This window comes from Symphalangus syndactylus, chromosome 17 (genome assembly GCF_028878055.3).
Source record: "Symphalangus syndactylus isolate Jambi chromosome 17, NHGRI_mSymSyn1-v2.1_pri, whole genome shotgun sequence".
NCBI classification, from domain to species: domain Eukaryota; kingdom Metazoa; phylum Chordata; class Mammalia; order Primates; family Hylobatidae; genus Symphalangus; species Symphalangus syndactylus.
Window position 1 is genome coordinate 23,393,054 of NC_072439.2, and position 21,299 is coordinate 23,414,352.

Genomic DNA, 21,299 nt, shown 5'->3' on the forward strand with positions numbered 1-21,299 from the left:
AGATCGTGCCATTGCACTCCAGCCTGGGCAACAACAGCGAAACTCCGTCTCAAACGACAACAACAACGCCGTACAGTGTTCCCTATTATTATACTGCCCCACAGGTGCTCCGAGGCCACATGGGCATACGTGGATGCCTGAGAAGCAGGGGAAAGTGGAATGGGAAGGGGTGAGCAGAAGGAAGCAGGTGTTTGGAGGAATAGCACTAAGGGAAAGAGTGTTTGTGTGGGGAGCACGCAGGGTCAGAGGAAGAGGGGAGGACAGAGCTCCCCCAGCACGTGCAAAGAGTGAGTGGGAAGGGCCGTGGTGAACAGGGGCTTCCTGCAGAGGCAGGGATGTGCGGACATCCTGGGTGCCAGGATGCTGCAACCACTAGTGTGCCAGATGGGGGTGTGTATGCAGTGGGGCCCCGAGGGGCATAGATCAGTGTGCAAGATCTCAAGGGTTCCTTCGGAGTATGTGAGGAGACACCGGGGGCAAGGGAGGGATCAGGAGTAAGGAGGGTGTGGCGGCATGGGAGGATGCCAGAAGTGTGCAACCACGAGAGGCTCAGTGTGCACGGTGGACGTGGGCACACGGGGCAGGCGTGCAAGGGCCTGGGACTCTATGGGGGGACAGGAGGAGTATGAGTGTGAGAGGGGCCTGCAGTTATGCAGTGTGCATGAGGCAGGCATGAATGTGGGAAGGGGAGCCAAGAGTGCGTGTACTGGCTCCCAGAACATGAGGACAGGGCTCCGTGTGGGACATGAGCCCGCGTGCATGAGCTGGTGTCCCCTGAGGAGACATATGAAGGGCCCAGTCATGAAGGAGGTGACGGGTGCGCAAGCCTCCTGGGCTATGAGTGTGAGACAAGGAGGGGTGTGCAAGTACCTGGCGGCATCTGAGAAACAAGCAAGTGTGTGTGCAAGAGAATGAGGTGAGGGTGTGTCAGGGCCGTGTGGGGAGTGCGAGGGAATGGGGAGGGGAACCATATGTCAGCCAGGTGTGCCAGCTGTGCTGGGAACACGCCGGGACCACGTGAGCGTACCCTTGGGGCAAGTGAGTGTGTGAGGGGCATTCAAGCATTTGTGGGCTGGGCATAGGAGGAGCTGAGATAGGGCACGTCAGATTAGAGAGTAGGTCTGAGGGCTCTTGTGGGTGAGCCTGAGACCGTGGCCCAAGTGTGCATGGGTGAGCATGGTTGTGCCAGGGCTACAGTGAGGGCAAGTGGGCAGTGAATGAAGCATGCCAGGGTTCTGGGAGGGCTCATTGGCATCCTCAGGGTGTGTGTGCAAGAGGTGTGCACCCACGTGTGGGCCCAGAATAAGTTGGGGTACACATCATGTGCTAGGACTTCAGAAGGCATCTGGGGGCACACGTGATGACTGGTGAAGGGTGGGTCAGCATGCCAGGGCACCCCAGAGCCCCCAAGGCGAGGGTGTACAAGAGTGAGCATGAGCGGGCCAGGACCAAGAGACGGCACACCGGGGGCTGCTGGGAAGGTGAGCAAGGGGTGTGTCGCCATGCGGGGTCGAGGAGGTGAGTGTGGGTAGGGCTGCATCAGGGCTATAAGGGCCTGCCAGAGCTCCCAGGGTGTGCGTGTAAGGGGAAAGCATGGCGTGTGAGCAGCCACAGGACACACTGACCCTGCTTCATGCCCAAGGGGTGTGCATCCTTGTGTGGGCCAGGTCCGCAAGAAGTGGCCAAGGGCGAGCCAGGGATGTGCAAGGGCGCAGCCGGGAAAAATGTGTACAAAAGGGTGGGCGTGGGCTTGCTGGAGCAGGGCAGATATGCGAGGCACGCACAGCCCACTGTGGGGTCTGAGGGTGCAGGAAGTGAGCACCCGCATGCCCGAAGCCCCAGGAGGCGAGCTTGCACGCGCGCGGGTCCCCTGACCTGGGGCATCTCCCACTGGGCGCGGTTGGTCTCTGAGATCTCGAAGTAGATGCGCTCGATGCGGCGCGAGGCGCCCATGATCTCGATGCGGCCCAGGTAGGGGCGGAAGTACTCAAGAATGCTCTCGGCCAGCTCCAGGAAGTTGTGCAGGCGAGGGTCATGCGGCACATGCTCCGACAGGTTGGTCAGCAGCACCGCCACATTGAAGCCGATGTCGCGTGCTGGCTCCTGGAAGCGGTTGGCGAACTCCTCGCAGTTGATCATTTCGTTCTCATCCGCTTCGGAGCACGAAAGCAGGAACTGGATTTCTGGACCGCTGAACTGCTTCTGGCTGTCCATGGCCTGGGGGTGGGCAGGGAGGTCAGTGGGGTGACCTGGAGAGCCTCAATTCTTTTCTTTTTTTTTTTAAGACAGGGTCACGCTGTGTCGCCCAGGCTGGAGTGCAGTGGTGCAATCACAGCTCACCACAGCCTCAACACATCCCCTCTCGTCCCCGTCCCCATCCCCACCCCCAGGCTCAAGTACCCAGCCTCCAGAGCAGCTGGGACTACAGGCACACACCGCTACACCTGGCTAATTTTAATTTTAATTTTTTTTGTAGAGATAAGATCTCCCTATGTAGCCAAGCCTGGTCTCAAACTCCTGGGCTCAAGGGATCCTCCCACCTCAGCTGAAATTTGCTTTTTTTTCTCTTTTTTTTTTTTTTTTCTTTTTTTTTTTTTTTTGAGGCGGAGTTTCGCTCTTGTCGCCCAGGCTGCAGTGCAGTGGTGTGATCTCAGCTCACTGCAACCTCCACCTCCCAGGGTCAAGTGATTCTCCTGCCTCAGCCTCCTGAGTAGGTGGGATTACAGGTGCCCGCCACCACACTTGGCTAATTTTTTGTATTTTTAGTGAGATAGGGTTTCATCATGTTGGCCAGGCTGGTCTTGAACTCCTGTCCTCAGGTGATCCACCCACCTCGGCCTCCCAAAGTGCAGGGGTGACAGGTGTGAGCCACCGTGCCCAGCCATAACACTCTTTTTCTGTTATCCTGCTAATGGAAATGTAGGTTGCTTCCAGATTTGTTTTTTTTTTTTTTTTTTTCCTGAGACAGGGTCTCACTCTTTCACCCAGGCTGGAGTGGTGCAGTGGCACGATCTCAGCTCATTGCAGCCTCCACCTCCCAGGGTCAAATGAGTCTCGTGCTTCAGCCTCCTGAGTAGCTAGGACTACAGGTGCATGCCATTGCGCCTGGTGAATTTTTGTATTTTTTTGTGGATGGGGTTTTGCCATGTTGCCCAGGCTTGTCCCAAACTCCTGAACTCAGGTGATTTGCCCTCCTCCACCTCCCAAAGTGTTGAGATTACAAGCATAAATCACCAAGTTCACCCAAGATTTTTTTACAGACAACACTTTTCTTGAACGTTCTTGTGCTGATTGCCCATGCATTTTTGCAGGAGGTTCTCCAGAGCAGCATAAAATGTTCTTGACCGCACTCACCATAAGAATACATTTTACAATGTGACTCAAAAAAAAAAAAAAAGTTTCATGACACAATTCTGACCTTTGCTGTGTAGCACACTCTGCAGTGTTCTATTTTATTTCTAAAGATGCTGGTCACGAGTTATGCGTTGCTAAATTAATTTCATTACCTACAGATGGGTAGCAATATGCAGTGTGAGAAATGTTGCTCTGGGGTATGAACAGAAGCAAAATTTTCTGGCTCTCAAAAGTGCTTTGTAAAAACCCCAGAACTTTGCAAAATGCTTTCTAAATGAGTAACATGCTTTGCAAATCATGAAGGGCTCTAGAAACCACAGAGCATGGAGACATAATCACACCGGAACCCCTCACCTGCCTTCACCTCGTCTGCCTGCCTCCCCTCTATCATGAGCAGTGTGACACTGTCTCAGAAATCCACCTCTGGCCAGGCGTGGTGGCTCATGCCTGTAATCCCAGGTCTTTGAGAGGCCGAGGCGGGTGGATCACCTGAGGTCAGGAGTTTGAGACCAGCCTGGACAACATGGTGAAACCCCGTCTCTACTAAAAATACAAAAATTAGTTAGGCATGGTGGTGCATGCCTGTAATCCCAGCTACTTGGGAGGCTGAGGCAGGAGAATGGCTTGAACCTGGGAGGCGGATGTTGCAGTGAGCCAAGATTGTGCCATTGCACCTAGCCTGGGCAATAAGAGCAAGACCCTGTCTCAAAAAAAAAAAAAAAAAAGAAGCCCACTTCTCCACAGGGGCCTGGGACACTATCACCTCCATTCACTCCTAGACTCTGCTCTTGTGATTTGCTGATCTCTCTTTGTCATCATTCATTGCCCATCCCTTTATTTATTTATTTACTTACTTACTTATTGAGACAGAGTCTTGCTCTGTCTTGCCCAGGCTAGAGTGCAGTGGCATGATCTTGGCTCACTGCAGCCTCCACCTCCTGGGTTCAAGTGATTCTCCTGTCTCAGCCTCCTGAGTAGCTGGGACTACAGGCGTGTGCCACCACACTGGCTAATTCTGTATTTTTAGTAGAGACAGGGTTTTGCCATGTTGGCCAGGCTGGCCTCGAACTCCTGATGTCAGGTGATCTGCCCGTCTGGGCCTCCCAAAGTGCTGGGATTACAGGCGCGAGCCACCACACCTGGCCTATTTAAAAAAAAAATTATTTTTATTTTTTGAGACAAGAGTCTTGCTCTGTCACCCAGGCTGGAGTGCAGTGGCGTGATCTTGGCTCACTGAAACCTCTGCCTCCAGGGTTCAAGCAGTTCTCCTGCCTCAGTCTTCTGAGTAGCTGAGATTACGGGCATGTGCTACCATGCCAAGCTAATTTTTGTATTTTTATTAGAGATGGGGTTTCACCATGTTGGCCAGGCTGGTCTTGAATTCCTGATCTCAAGTGATCTGCCCACCTTGGCCTCCCAAAGTGTTGGGATTACAGGCATGAGCCAGGCCTTTTTATTTTAAATTTTTGTGGGTACATAGTAGTTGTATATATTTATGGGGTAGAGGAACTATTTTGATATAGGCATGCAATACGTACTCACATCAGGGTTAATGGGGTATCCATTCCCTCCGACATTTATCCTTTGTTTGTGTTACAGTCTACTTACAGTCTTTTAGTTGTTTTACTTTATTATTAATTTTTTGAGACAAAGTCTATCTCTACTACCTAGGCTGGAGTATAATGGAGTGATCATGGCTTGCCATAGCCTCGACCTCCTGGGCTCAAGTGATCCTCCCGTCTTAGCCTTCCAAGTTGGGACCACAGGCATGCACCACCATACCCAGCTAATTTTTTAAACAGTTTTTTTGTAGAGACAAGGTCTCATTATGTTTTCTAGGCTGGTCTTGAACTCCTGGGCTCAAGCGATCCTCCCACCTCAGCCTCCCAAAGTGCTGAGATTACAGGCATGAGTCATCGTGCCTGGCTAGTATTTTATTTTATTTTAATTTTTTTTTATTTTATTTTTGAGAGAGTCTCACTCTGTTGCTCATGCTGGAGTGCAGTGGTGCAATCTCGGCTCACTGCAACCTCCGCCTCCCGGATTCAAGCGATTCTCCTGCCTCAGCCTCCCGAGTAGCTGGGAATACAGGCATGTACCACCATGCCTAGCTAATTTTTGTATTTTTATTTCTTTTTTTTTTTGAGACAGAATTTCGCTCTTGTCACCCAGGCTGGAGTGCAGTGGCGTGATCTTGGCTCACAGCAACCTCCCCGTCCTGGGTTCAAGTGATTCTCTTGCCTCAGCCTCCCAAGTAGCTGGGACTTCAGGCATAGGCCACCACGCCTGGCTAATTTTTGTATTTTTTGTAGGGACAGGGTTTCACCATGTTGCCCAGGGTGCTCTCGGTCCCTCTTGTTCCCATCTTTCAGCTTTTCCATTTACTGTCCCCTTTGCCTGGGACACCACAGCCTCGCTGATTCATATGGTACCTTTCAACTCTCAGCTTCGCTGTCCCCTCCTGCAGAAGGCCTTCCTCCACCAGCCAGTTTATAGGGCTTACCACACCCTGCTCGCTCCCACACCCTTCAGACCACAGATTATAACCTGCAATTACTTTGTGTATTTCGTTATTTGCATCTGCCCCTTCCCACTGGACTATCGGCCCCCACAGTGGGCTCTCTGTTTTATTCACTGCTGTACCTTCAAGACTAGGGCAGTGCCTGACACACAGTAGGCACTCATACTCATTTGTCAAATGAAGGAAGCATCATGAAAACCAAGAGGCTGGGTGCCGTGACTCATGCCTATAATCCCAGCACTTTGGGAGGCTGAGGCAGGTGGATCACTTGAGGCCAGGAGTTCAAGACCGGCCTGGCCAACATGGTGAAACCCCATCTCTAGTAAAAATACAAAAATTAGCCAGGGTGATGGTGGGTGCCTGTAATCCCAGCTATTTGGGAGGCTGAGGCAGGAGAATCACTTGAACCTGGGAGGTGGAGGTTGCAGTGAGCCGAGAGCATGCCACTGCACTCCAGCCTGGGTGACAGAACGAGACTCTGTCCATCACAAAAAAAAAAAAAAAAAAGAAATGAGACTATCGCCATTTTGCAATCTCTAATGAATGAATGTGTCTGAGTGTTGAGCAGAAACAGCTGCTGGCATCTGGAAAGGAGGTGCCTCCTGGTGGAGGTACGCAGCAGCCCCACATAGGAAGGTTCTGGCTAAAAAACTCCTTACACCCAAATCTGAATCTGCTCAAACTTCGGCTAAGTCCCACTTTGGAGGAAACCCAGGGGACACAGGAACACATGAAATGACACCACAAGGATGCATCAGTCAGGTCCAGACTATGGGAAACTCTACAACTAGGACAGCGCTATCCATTGATAGACTTAGTGTGAAAAAAGAATGAAAAATGTCGAGCTAATCATTTTTTAGATTGATTATGGCCAGGCACGGTGGCTCTTGCCTGTAATCCCAGCACCTTGGCTGGCTGAGGAGGGTGGATTGCTTGAGCACAGGAGTTTGAGACCAGCCTGGGCAACATGGCAAGACCCCGTCTTTTTTTTTTTTTTGAGACGGAGTCTCGCTCTGTCGCCCAGGCTGGAGTGCAGTGGCGCAATCTCGGCTCACTGTAAGCTCCGCCTCCCGGGTTCACGCCATTCTCCTGCCTCAGCCTCTCCGAGTAGCTGGGACTACAGGCACCCGCCACCACGCCCGGCTAATTTTTTGTATTTTTAGTAGAGACGGGGTTTCACCATGGTCTCGATCTCCTGACCTCGTGATCCGCCCGCCTCGGCCTCCCAAAGTGCTGGGATTACAAGCGTGAGCCACTGCGCCCGGCCCAAGACCCCGTCTTTATAAATAAATAAACAGGATTGATTCCATGTTGAAATAATATCCTGAGTGTACTAGATTATGTGTAGTGTTTCATCTTACTTTTTTTTTTAACAGGGTCTTGCTCTGTTGCCCAGGTTGAAGTACAGTGCCATGAACATGGCTCACTGCAGCATTAACCTCTGAGGTTCAAGAGATCCTCTTGCCTCAGCCTCCCCAGTAACTGGGACTACAGATATGCACTACTACACCTGGTTATTTTTTAAAGTTTTTATAGAGACAGGGTTTTGCTATGTTACCCAGGCTGGCTCAAACTCCTGGCCTCAAGTGATCCTCCTGCTTTGGCCTCCCAAATGCTGGGATTATAGGCCCAAGCCACCATGCCTGGTCCTCTTTTTACTTTTTAAAAAACATGGCTATTAGAAAATCTAAAATTATGGTGACTCACGCCTGTAATCCCAGCACTTTCGGAGGCTGAGGAGGGCAGATCACTTTAGGCCAGGAGTTTGAGACTACCCTGGCCAACATGGCGAAACCTTGTCTCTACTAAAAATACAAAAATTAGCCAGGTGTGGTGGCACATGCCTGTAATCCCAGCTACTCAGGAGGCTGAGGCAGAAGAATCACTTGAACCTGACAGGTGGAGGTTACAGTGAGCTGAGATCACCCCACTGCACTCCAGCCTGGACAACAGAGTGAGACACTGTCTCAAAAAAAGGAAGAAAATTTCAAAATATACATATTGCTCATAATGTATTTCTGTTGGACAGTAAAGATCTGCAGGACTGGATCTCCAGGAGATAAATTGCAAAGAAAAAGAAAAGATAATAGAGGAGAAGCAAGAGATGAAAGATGATTTTAGAAAGTATCAGCCAATTGCAATGGGTGGCCCTTGTTTGGATTCTGATTTAAAGCTACAAAAAATCCTGATAGTTACATGAAAGTTATGAGATTTGGAAATCTGCACACTCACTAGATATTTGATGATTTAAAGGACTGTGACTACTTTTTTATTTGTACTGTTTTATTTTTGGTTAGGAGTGATGATGACATTGTGGTTTGTTAAATAAAAGGAACGTCTTTTAAGGCCACACACACATACACACACGCGCGCGCGCACACACAAACACACGCTTTTTTTTTTTTTTTTTTTGAGGCAGGGTCTCACTCTGTTGCTCAGGCTGGAGTGGAGTGCAGTGGTGTGTTCAGGACTCACTGCAACCTCAACTTCTCGGTCCTCCCACCTCAGCCTCGCAAGGAGCTAGGACTACAGGCATGTGCCACCACACTCGGCTAATTTTTTGTATTTTTAGTAGAGACGGGGTTTCGCCATGTTGCCCAGGCTCTTCTCAAACACCTGGGCTCAAGCAATCCACTCTCTTGGACCTCCCAAAGTACTGGGATTACAGGCGTGAGCCACCGTGTCTGGCCAAGACCATATATATTTTATGATACCATTTATATGCAGTGTTCAGAATAGGCAAATCTATAGAGGCAGAAAGATCAGTGGTTACCGGGGGCTGGGGTGGGGGAAGTGGGAAATGACTGCTAACGGGTATGGGGTTCGTTTTCAAAGGATGATTAAAATGTTCTAAAATTAGATTGCAGGGATGGCTTCATAATTCTGTGAACATGCTATAAACCACTGAACTGTACATTTTAAATGGGTGGATTTTATGGTATGTACATTCTATTTCAATAAAGACACTTTAAAAAGGAAGTGTTTTAATTAAGAGACAAATAAAATTTGCAGATAGGAAAACAATGAAGATAACCTCAAGACTGTTTACTGACTAGGAATAAATCAGTAACCAAAATGTGGTTTCTGTTGGGTGAGGTGACTCATTCCTGTAATCCCAGCGCTTTGGGAGGCTGAGGCAGGAGGATCCCTTGAACCCAGCAGTTCAAGACCAGCCTGGGCAACATAGGGAGACCTCATCTCTGTTAATATAATTAAACATTTAAATAAATAAATAAATAAAATGTGATTTCAAACACCAGAAAGGGCCTTCCAAGCTATAGTAGATGTTTTGAAATCTACAAAGTACTTCATCAATGAAGATGTGATTTGTAAACTGTCAAGAACTCTGGCAACCATGAAGAACTTGGGAAATTATAGAACAATGCTACTTATTTTTTTTTTCTTTTGAGACAGAGTCTTGTTCTGTTGCCCAGGCAGGAGGGCAGTGGCACAATCTCGGCTCACTGCAACCTCCACCTCCCAGGTTCAAGCAATTCTCTGCCTCAGCCTCCCGAGTAGCTGGGATTACAGGCGCATGCCACCATGCCCAAGTAATTTTTGTATTTTGTAGTAGGAACGGGTTTCACCATGTTGGCCAGGCTGGTCTCGAACTCCTGACCTCAAGTGATCTGCCCACCTCGGCCTCCCAGAGTGCTGGGATTACAGGCATGAGCCACTGAGCCCGGCCACAATGCTACATTTTTTTAATGCAGATTTTCATATGAATGGAAATGCAGAAAAAGCATCTGGATTTTGGGAGGCCAAGGCAGGTGGATCACTTGAGGTCAGGAGTTTGAGACCAGCCTGGCCAACATGGTGAAACCCCGTCTCTACTAAAAATACAAAAAATTAGCTGGGTGTGGTGGCACATGCCTGTAATCCCAGCTACTCGGGAGGCTTAGGCATGAGAATCGCTTCAACCCGTGAGGCAGAGGTTGCAATGAGCTGAGATTACACCACTGCACTCCACTTAGGGCAACAGAGCAAGACTCCGTCTCAAAAAAAAAAAATTTAATCGCTTCTCGGCCTTTTGGCTAAGATCAAGTGTAAAAAAAAAAAATTTAAAAATTTAAACTACACTGCAATACCGTTTTTCACCTATCAGATTGGCAAAAATCCAAAGATTTGACAGTGCGGTCTGGTGGCGAGGCTGTGGGGAGACAGGCACACTCTCATATGATATTAATGAGAAAGAAAAATGGAGGGCAATGTCTGTCCAAATGACAAATGCATTTACCTTTTAACCCAGCTATCCCACTTCTGGAAGTTTATCCTCTGAGATGAACCGCACATGATTTACAGAATGTTGTATAACAAGAGTAATTGTTTTTGTTTGTTTGTTTTTTGAGATGGACTTTCACTTTTGTTGTCCAGGATGGAGTGCAATGGCGCAATCTCAGCTCACTGCAACCTCTACCTCCCAGGTTCAAGTGATTCTCCTGCCTCAGCCTCCCAAGCAGCTCAGATTACAGGCGCATGCCACCATGCCTGCTAATTTTTTGTATTTTTAGTAGAGATGGGGTTTCACCATGTTGGCCAGGCTGGTCTCGAACTCCTGACCTCAGGTGATCCACCTGCCTCAGCCTCTCAAAGTGTAGCAAGAGTAATTGTTATAGCCAGCATTGCTTTAGGCCCAAATACTACAGCCTTCCTCAGCACATTTCCCTCCATCTGCTGGAACTCCGCAGTAATACATGTATAAATGTAAAATGTCTGTGGTATAAATGACACCCTTGTGCAGTGCACAATGTGTGCAACTGTCCATGACAGCCCTGACTGCTACATGGGTTGTACAGCAAAACATTGGGAATAAAGCCAGTGTTCATCAACGAAGAATAGCAAATAAACCATAATATACACATAGTGTGGAATATTGGACACCTGTAAAAGAATGAGGAAGCTTCCTATATCTCCAGAATATGTTGTTAAATAATGCAGACCAGTGATGTTATACCTATTATGTACAAAATGAGAAAAACAAGAATACCTGTTTGTATTTTCATTTAAAAAATGATGGAAGGATACAAAAGAAACTAACGAAAGGGCTTTACCATGGTAGATGTGGGGAAGAGTGGATTGGAAAAGAGCAGGAGTAAGACTTCTCACTTCACGCCTTGCTATATTTTGATATACATTTTTTTGAGACAAAGTCTTGTGCTCTGTTGCCCAGGCTGGAGTGCAGTGGCACAATCATGGCTCACTGCAGCCTTGACCTTCTGGGCTCAAAGGATCCTCCCAGCTCAGTCAGCCTCCAGAGGAGCTGGGACTACAGGTGCACACCTCCACATCCAGCTAATTTTTTGATATTTTTTTGTAGCAATGGGGTCTTTCTATATTGTCCAGGCTGGTCTTGAACTCCTGGCCTCAAGCAATCCTCCTGCCTTGGCCTCCTAAAGTGCTGGAATTACTGGTGTGAGCCACAGCACCTGGCTATATTTTGATTTTTTTTTTTTTTTTTTTGATACAGAGTCATACTCTGCCACCCAGGCTGGAGTGCAGTGGCACGATCTCAGCTGACTGGAATCTCTGCCTCCCAGGCTCAAGGGATTCTCCTGCCTTAGCCTCCTGAGTAGCCGGGATTACAGGCACCTGCCACCATGCTTGGCTAATTTCTGTATTTTTAGTAGAGATGGGGGGGGGGTTCGCCATGTTGCCCAGGCTGGTCTTGAACTCCTGACCTCAAGTGATCTGCCTGCCTTGGCCTCCCAAAGTGTTGAGATTACAGGCGTGAGCCACTGTGCCCAGCCTATATTTTGATTTTTAAAATCGTGAGTAATTATATATTCAAAAAATAAAATGAATACACTTTTCCCAGTTGCAGATTATAACTTTGTGTAACAGATGTTGAGCTGTAAAATGTCAGGTAGGTGACATTAAACCCTGTGATCTGTGCAGCCCCAGTCAGGAGAGATCATTACTCATTTTCAGTTGTGAATCATGTGTACCTTCATTCCTGCAAATGCTTTTTGCTTCTGTTGCAGCCACCCCAGACTCTCTCCCTAAACCTGCCAGGCTCGAGAGTAGGGCTGAGACCCCCAGCCAGGGCCCAGCCCCCAGAAAGTGCTCACTGACTATCGACTAGACCAGACTAACAGATGAATCTGAAGGCAGTGTACTCTGGGGCCAGATCGCCTGAGGTCTAACCCTAACCTTGTCACTTATTAGCTGGGTGACCTTAAGCATGTCTGTTATCTCCCTGTGCCTCAGTTTCCACATCCATAAAATGGGAATAAAAAGCAATCCTGGCCAGGCATGGTGGCTCACGCCTGTAATCCAGCACTTTGGGAGGCCGAGGCAGGTGGATCACGAGGTCAAGAGATCGAGACCACCTTGGCCAACATGGTGAAACCCGTCTCTACTAAAAATACAAAAATTAGCTGGGCGTGGTGGCGCATACCTGTAGTCCAGCTACTCGGGAGGCTAAGGCAGGAGAATTGCTTGAACCTGGGAAGCGGAGTTTGCAGTGAGCTGAGATCACACCACTGCACTCCAGCCTGGTGACAGAGTGAGACTCCTCTCCATCTCAAAAAAAAAAAAAAAAAAAAGCAGTCCTGCTGGGCGTGGTAGCTTATGCTGGTAATCCCAGCACTTTGGGAGCCTGAGGTGGGCTGACTGCTTCAGTCCTGGAGTTCAAGACCAGCTAGGGCAACATGTCAAACCCCATCTCTAAAATAAATAAATAAAATTAGCCAGGTGTGGTGGCACACACCTGGAGTCCCAGTTACTTGGGAGGCTAAGGTAGGAGGATCACCTGAGCCTGGGAGGCAGCGGCTACAGTGAGTTGTGATCACGCCACCGTACTCCAGACTGACTGATAGAGCAAGACCTTGTCTCAAAGAAGCAAAACAAAACAAAAATGCAGTCCTTACCATGTGGGGTTGCTGTAAGGACTAAATGAGCGAATTCATTTATACGCAGGGCACAGAGTGAGAATATGGTAACTATGAGCTCTTCATGAAGGTGAAGGGCTCAGGCACAGTGACGGGTAAGAGGCTACGAGGGATCGGCTGGGAGGCAGGGTCCCAAGGATGTGAGGCTTAGGCTCAGGGAAGCAGGCATTGCCCCTCAGGGTTGGGGAAGGAAAGGAAAAGGCCAGCTGTGACAAAGGCTGCCAAGATGACAAGTCAGAGGGGACAGTCAGAGGTAAAGAGGTCACTGATGATCTTGGTCAGAGGAGTTTCAGGAGCCTGACAGGGACGGAAGCAGGCAAGCCCCGAATCAGGGAAGGAGTGGGAGGTGAGAACGGAGGATCAAGGGCAGATGACTCTTGCAAGGCGTGGCTGAGAAGCAGAGAGACACAGCGAGGCTCTTGGGGGTCAACTGGAAGGCATGGGGCACTTTGATTTTAACTCAGGGAACCCTGAGCTTACCTAAGTGCAGATGGCAAGTCACAGCTGCAACCCATAGACTAAGAAGCCATGGGCCAGATGCAGTGGCTCACGCCTGTAATCCCAGCACTTTGGGAGGCTGAGGCAGGCGGATCACTTGAGGTTGGGAATTTGAAACCAGCCTGACCATCACTTGAGGTCGGGAGTTCGAGACCAGCCTGACCAGCGTGGTGAAACCCCATCTCTACTAAAAATACAAAATTAGCTGGGCGTGGTGGTGCATGCCTGTAATCCCAGCAACTTGGGAGGCTGAGGCAGGAGAATCACTGAACCCAGGAGGCGGAGGTTGCAGTGAGCCAAGATCACACCATTGCATTCCAGCCTGGGCAACAAGAGCAAAACTCTGTCTCAAAAAAATAAAAAGCCATGAATCCACACTGATATAAATGAATGGATGAATGAGAAAATGAAACGGACAAGAAGGAAACACGCTTTCTTACAGTAAAATGGTGCCTAGTGATGGTAAAGCATACGGCGAAATGAGAAAACCACCATTTGTCAGCTACTAGAGGAATAGTTGTTTCAGGCAAGAATCATCAATGGATGCTGACCCTAGAGTTAGCAGAATATTTACATAGCCTCAAAGTATATCCTCACAAGACACTTATTGATTCCAAAGGGAATAACAGTAACTTCACTGTGGAGCCCCTGGTGAACACCGAGTTAAGCCATCCAGGTTAACAACAGTAATGGGAAGAGACATTGGCCGGGTGCAGTGACTCACACCTGTAATCCCAGCACTTTGGATGGCTGAGGCAGGAGGATCGCCTGAGCCCAGGGGGTCAAGGCTGCAGTGAGCTAGGATTGTTTGCTCTCCAGCCTGGGCAATAGAGCAAGACTCTGACTCTAAAAACAAATAAATAAGTAAATAAACAGTAATGGGATGAAACCACATGTGCCTCCTAATACATTACACTGAGGACACATCACTTCTCTGATATTCCCGCAAATGATGCATAACCCTAGTCTAATAATGATGAAAACTCAGACAAACCCACACTGAACGACATTTTACAAAACAGTTTGCCTGTGTTCTTCAAACATGTCAGGAAAGATAAAGACAGACCCAGGCACAGTTCCAGACTGAAGGAGGAAAACAGACAGAATACCTAAATGCAATCCCTGGTTCTGGGTTGGCAAAGAAAATACATTGACAAAAGAAATTTCTTCAACAAGAGAAATTGAATAAGGTCTAGGATTAGATAGCAGCATTGTGCCAGTGTTAATTTCCTGATTAGCATAATTGTCCTGTGGTTAGGTAGGAGAATGAATTTGTTCTCAGGAGATACACGCTGAAGTGTTCAAAAGTAAAGGGAAATTGGCTCGGCGAGGTGGCTCAGGCTTGTAATCCCAGCACTTTGGGAGGCTGAGGCGGGCAGATCACTTGAGGCCAGGAGTTCAAAACCAGCCTGGCCAACATGGTGAAATCCTGTCTCTATTAAAAATATAAAACACACACACACACACACACACACACACTTAGCCGGACGTGGTGGTGCGTGCCTGTAATCCCAGCTACTCAGGAGGCTGAGGCAGGAGAATCGCATGAACCCAGGAGGTGGAGGCTGCACTGAGCTGAGATGGTGCCACTGCACACCAGCCTGGGCAACAAGAGCAAAAGTCTGTCTCAAAAAAAAAAAAAAAAAAAAAGAACAAAAAAGGAAAGGAAAGGGAAATCATCATGATGGAGTAAATAGAAAACATTTGGGCAATGTGGGTGAAGGGTATTCAGAAATTCTATGTGCTGAAATTCTTGCAACTTCTCTATAAACCTGAAGTGAGATTTCAAAATAAAAAGTTAACAAAATGGTAACAATGAAGATCAGGGAGTAGTAATAGTAGCTAACATCTCTTGAGCACTCACCATATTCCAGGTACTGCCCACACTGCCCATCCTCACAATAGTTAATAGTTGTTTTATTTTTATTTTTATAGATACAGGGTTTCACTAGGTCGCCCAGGCTGATCTCGAACTCTTGGGCTCAAGCGATCCTCCCACCTTGGCCTCCCAAATTGCTGGGATTATAGGCATGAACCACTGCACCCTGCCAATAGTTAGTGGTTAATGTGATTATCCTATCCCCATTTTACAGAGGAGGAAACTGAGGTTCAGAAGAAAAGATGGAGAGTTAGGATGGGAGAGGTGGCTAGAGGAGGAGGAGTGGGTTCTTGAATAAGGATGTTCCAGCACTTCCCTCCTAGCAGCCTCATTATTTAGACTTGGAATGGTCTAGTTAGTGACTGCCTCCCCCATTAGACTATAAACCCATGAAAGCACGGGCTGAGTCTATCTTGGTCATTGATGCGTTGAAAGCGTCACCACAGGCCCCACACAGAGAAGAAAGTCAGCAAATGTTTATCGATGGAATAACTGATGTCTATTCACAATAATGATAATGTTATGACTATCAATAAAGATAACAGCAATAACGGTTCTCATTTGTGTTAATGCATTTCATCCTCAAAATAACCCAAGGGGCTGAGTGAGGTGGCTCATGCCTATAATCCCGGCACTTTGGGAGGCCGAAGTAGGAGAATTGTTGGAGCCCAAGAGTTCAAGAGGAGCCTGGGCAATGTAGTGAGACCACATCTCTACAAAAAATAAACTTAAAAATTAGCCAGGCATGATGTCACACACCTGTAGTCTCAACTACTCAGGAGGCTGAGGCGGGAGAATTGCTTAAGCCCAGGAGGTCAAGGCTGCAGTGAGCTATGATCACGCCACTGCACTCCAGCCTAGGCAACAGAGAAAGACCTTGTCTCTAAATTAGAATAAAACAGAATACATATAACCCAAGGACTGTTTTATCCTCATTTTACAAATAAGGAAAGTGAGGCTTGCAGAGATGTCTCTTGCCTGAGGCAGGCAGCCAGAAGGGTATGGCTGGCCCTTGGCAACCCCACGCAAGTCCTGGGCCCGAACCCACCTTCTGGAAGTCCTTCTTGGAGATGAGGCCACGGGGATCCGTTACATAGTCCTGGAAGGCTTCAGAGCCCACAATGTCCTTGAGTTTCAGGAACATGTCGAAGAACTTGAGGATCATCTCCACATTGGATGAGGATTCCACGAGCATGTCCACCATCTGCCGGGCGATCATGCCGTTCACCACGTTCCCTGCAGGCAGCCCCGACGTCAGTGTGGCCGGTGAACACTCCCTTCTGGGACTCCACCAGGCTTGCCTCTCTTTCCAGCCCAGAAGCCACCACGCTGCTGGAGTGTTTCTGGCCAGCCACAGCCTCCCCTCCACAGGTCCCTTCCTGACCTGCGTCAGCCTCCTGTGCCAACCTGGCTGATCCTGCCTTTGCCCACCTCCCCCAGTAAAGCTAATGATGTCAGGTCGGGGGTGGTGGCTCATGCCTGTAATCCCAGCACTTTGGGAGACCGAGGTGGGTGGATCACTTGAGGCCAGGAGTTTGAGACCAGCCTGGCCAACATGGTGAAACCCCATCTCTACTAAAAATACAAAATCAGCTGGGCGTGGTGGCAGGTGCTTGTAATTCCAGCTACTTGGGAGGCTAAGGCATGAGAATTGCTTGAACCTGGGAGGCGGAGGTTGCAGAGCCGAAATCGTGCCACTGCACTCCAGCCTGGGTGATGGAGTGAGACTCTGTCTCAAAAAAAAAAAAAAAAAAAGATAATGATGACGTATGCTAAAGGTAGGTGCCAAATGCTACCCTGGCACAATCACACAAAAAGGGAAATGTGTGACTCTATTTTTAGGAAGAAACTGAGACATAGAGAAAGTCATGCACTCAAAGTTACATAGCCAGTAAAATGGGGAGAATGGATTTGAACTCAGAGCTGCATGACCTCAGGGCTTACACAGCTAAAACTTCCACGAGTCCACACAGTCAGGAGGGTCCACAGAAGACTGAGACTAGCCAGTGGTAAGCAGCAAGGAGAGGTGGAGATTGGCAAACTGCGATCCCACACTCCCTCTAAAGGCAGCAGCTGAAGCTTGGCTCCAGTTTATTTTTGTATTTTTTAAATTTTAATGTAGGTTGGGCGCAGTGGCTCACGTCTGTAATCCCAGAACTTTGGGAGGCCAAGGCAGGTGGATCACGAGGTCAGGAGTTTGGGACCAGCCTGACGAACATGGTGAAATCCCCGTCTCTACTAAAAATACAAAAATTAGCCGGACGTGGTGTCACATGCCTGCAATCCCAGCTACTCAGGAGGCTGAGGCAGGAGAATCGCTTGAATGTGGGAGGCAGAGCGTGCAGTGAGCCGAGATCATGCCACTGCTCTCCAGCCTGGGCAACAGAGCGAGACTCCATCTCAAAAAAAAAAATTTATTGTAATTTCACATTTATATAAAAGCTGCAAGAATAGTGTAAAGGATCCTCAGATATCCACATTCATCAATTGTTTATCTTTTGCCACATTTGGTTTGTTTTTGGGGTTTGTTTTCTTGAGACAGGGTCTTGCTCTGTCACCCAGGCTGGAGGGCAGTGGTGCGATCACAGCTCACTGCAGCCTGGACCTCTCGGGCTCTGGTGATCCTCTCAACTCCGCCTCCCGAGTAGCTGGCACACACCACCACACTAGGCTAATTTTTGTATTTTTTGTAGAGACAGGGTCTCACCATGTTGCCCAGGCTGGTCTCAAACTGTTGGGCTCAAGCGATCCTCTGGCCTCGGCCTCCCAAAGTGCTGGGATTACAGGTACGTGCCACACCCTGCATCACATTTGTTTTATAATTCTCTTTCTCGGCCGGGCGCGGTGGCTCATGCCTGTAATCTCAGCACTTTGGGAGGCTGAGGCGGGTGGATCACGAGGTCAGGAGATCGGGACCATCCTGGCTAACACGGTGAAACCCCGTCTCTACTAAAAATACAAAAAATTAGCCAGGTGTGGTGGTGGGCGCCTGTAGTCCCAGCTACTCAGGAGGCTGAGGCAGGAGAATGGCGTGAACCTGGGAGGCGGAGCTTGCAATGAGCCGAGATTGCGCCACTGCACTCCAGCCTGGGTGACAGAGCGAGACTCCGTCTCAAAAAAAAAAAATTCTCGGCCAGGCGCGGTGGCTCACGCTTGTAATCCCAGCACTTTGGGAGGCCGAGGCGGGCGGATCACGAGGTCAGGAGATCGAGACCACGGTGAAACCCCGTCTCTACTAAAAAATACAAAAAATTAGCCGGGCGCGGTGGCGGGCGTCTGTAGTCCCAGCTACTCGGAGGCTGAGGCAGGAGAATGGCGTGAACCCGGGAGGCGGAGCTTGCAGTGAGCCGAGATTGCGCCACTGCACTCCAGCCTGGGCGACAGAGCGAGACTCCGTCTCAAAAAAAAAAAAAAAAAAAATTCTCTTTCTCTCTGTATATTTTTTTTCTGAACAATTTGAGAGTAAATTGCAGACATGTGGTCCTTTTACCCTTAAACATTTAGGTGTCTATATCCTAAAAGACAAGGACATTGTTTAATATAATCACCACGCTATCGTGAACATCTAGAGATCTAACATTGATATAATTAAGTTATTTCATCTAATCCAGCTAAGTTTTGCCATGTGAGAAAAACTGAAAGCTTACAGAAAAACTGAAGCTTACAGTTTTTCAAGAAAAGCTGGAAATCTTGATGTTTAAAGGGAGGCTTCTCTGAACCTCTTTACTGTCCCCTCACCCTCACTCCTGGGTGTTTACCTTCTAGCAGCGACAGCAACATCACCACCATGTCCTTCTGCAGATCCAGCAGCTCCTTCAGCAGCTCGATCTGGCTTGAGTCCTAGAGACCCCACATCCCAGCTCGGTGAGGGCTGGTCTCTGCAGACACCTCCCCCACCTCTGTTGCTTCTCCCCCTCCTCACCTACCCAGCAGGGCCTAGACCCCTGTTTTCTCCCCTCTTACCTCCGAGGGGACCCGAGTCCAGACATGTTCCTCGGAAGCAGGGAAAGGGGCAGAGAGACAAGATTGTGGGGGTGGGGTTGGCACTTGGGGGAAGGGCCCGATAGGTGATGGGTAGTGGGAAGGCTGGCAGACAAGGAGGACTGGGAGGCTTGCAGGGCAGACATTTGGGGCAGAGAGAGACAGAGACAGACAGAGACAAACACTGGGGACAGAGACCCAGGTCTAGGAAGGGATGTGAGCCCAGCACTGTGCCCGGCCTACGGTGGGCTTGACAGATGTATGTTGAAGATAATGTGTGATGGCGAGAGTGGGACTCTGGGTTCGAGAGGAAGGCTGCAGAGACAGCCATATGCTTTCTGGTAAGCCATCTGCGGGGAGCACAGGGCCACAGTGTAGGGCCCATAGAAACCTCCAACACAAAGTTTTGCCTTATGGCCCCTATTTATGTTAGGTTGAGTCACATAAAATTGCCAATATGTGATCACTTTTGGCTCACAAAGTGGTAATTTCTTTCTTTTTGAGACAGAGTTTTGCTCTTGTTGCCCAGGCTGGAATGTAATGGTGCAATCTCGGCTCATCGCAACCTCTGCCTCCCAGGTTCAAGCGATTCCCCTGCCTCAGTCTCCTGAGTAGCTGGGATTACAGGCATGCGCCACCATACCCGGCTAATTTTTTATTTTTAACAGAGATGAGGTTTCTCCATGTTGGTGAGGCTGGTCTCAAACTCCTGACCTCAGGTGATCCGCCCACCTTGGCCTCCCAGAGTGCTGGGAATACAGGCATGAGCCACCGTGCCAGGTCCAAAGTGATAATTTCATATGGTTGCATCAAATAAAATGGAGAAGGGAGGAGACGATACCAGATAAATGGGATGTAAAGGTCTTTGGCTCCCATGCTAGTTCTACCAGTTGTTGATTCCAATCCTAATGTATTTCCACAGTTCCAAAGCTCTGCATTCTGGGTCTAAGGTTCCGACACTCCTAATCTCAAGATCTTACAGTGGGTGGGTGCTTGTGGTTTGCACCTACCCATGATTCAGTCCCCCTCCTCTCTTTACAATCCCTCAATTTTCACCTGCGGTGTCCCCCATCCCACAGTCAGAGCATATGGGGCTAACCCTACCTCCTGGTTCTATAGGTGAGTATATGACCAGGCCTGGCCAGTCAGGGCTTTCTTTCCTAAGCCTATGATGATTGGTTCGGGGATGGACATGTGACCCAATAGGCTAGTCAGAGAGAATCTCAGGTTTTTTTTTTTTTTCTTGGAGCTTTCAGGAAAGAGGAGATCTCTTCCCTCTGGGGCTGTTAAGAAGTAGGGTGGATAGGAGCCTGAGGCACCATTTTTTCCAGCCCAGGAGAAAAGCCTGCTTGCAAATGCAGTCAAAGAGGAGACAGTTCTGCTGACATCACTCTAAGCCCTGGATCTGTAATATGAACTGATAAATTCTTTATTTTTCTTAAGCCACCACTTTGCACTGGATTTCTAGCTTTTGCAACCTAGACTAGATGGTGGCGGATGAATTAGTCCTGCAGGATTTGGAATTCTACATGATGATACCAACATTCTCTAGAATTTTAGGATGATACCAACAGCACAACTTCAGCTGCTGTGACACGGAGGAATTGCATCCTAAGTTTAACTCCTTTTAAAAAGTCAGATGGCAACGAATTAGGGTTTCTGCCAGCCCCTGGGGCACCTTTGAGCAAATTAGAAAAAAAGGCGCCCCCTAAAACACTTCCTGTAGGGAAGTTATAACATGCTGGATGCTTTACTGCCATCTGCTGGAAAACTAAACTATTGTAATAAATATACCATTATGTGTAGGATGTGAATGCCTTCAGAGGTCATGCCTTTGTGCAGTGCACAACCTGCGGAACAGTATATGGCAGCCTTGAATATAGTTACCAGACAGAAGCAGAACAAATGGATTAAGTGTTCGTGAGACATTGGCAAGGCTGCAAAGGGGTGAGGGAAAGAGGAACACAAGGATTATGGAAATGGGAGATGGTGCTCAACAGGGACCTTACATCATGAATGCCTGATATGGGTGTCATCTGCCGCAAGCAAGATAAAGAAGCAAAACATTTCCTCAGCCCCAGGCTCTAATCTAGAAATCAGCCCCATCCTAGCCCAAGGACTGTCCACATCTGAGATGACCTCATCAGAGAGAAAAACAGCAACCAATCATAGAGGA

General features: G+C 48.6%; 1 protein-coding gene across 3 annotated transcripts in view; it reads right to left on the reverse strand.

The window, feature by feature from the left end:
• Positions 1–21,299, reverse strand: part of RYR1 (ryanodine receptor 1) — a 157,700-nt gene that overhangs the window by 26,219 nt on the left and 110,182 nt on the right. For all 3 annotated transcript variants that reach the window (XM_063621117.1, XM_063621118.1, XM_055250597.2), the window contains 3 exons: positions 18,901–18,982; positions 16,191–16,378; positions 1,876–2,217 (listed from right to left, as the gene is read on the reverse strand). In XM_063621117.1, coding sequence (XP_063477187.1) covers positions 1,876–2,217; positions 16,191–16,378; positions 18,901–18,982 — 612 coding nt within the window. The remainder of the gene's footprint in view (positions 1–1,875; positions 2,218–16,190; positions 16,379–18,900; positions 18,983–21,299) is intronic.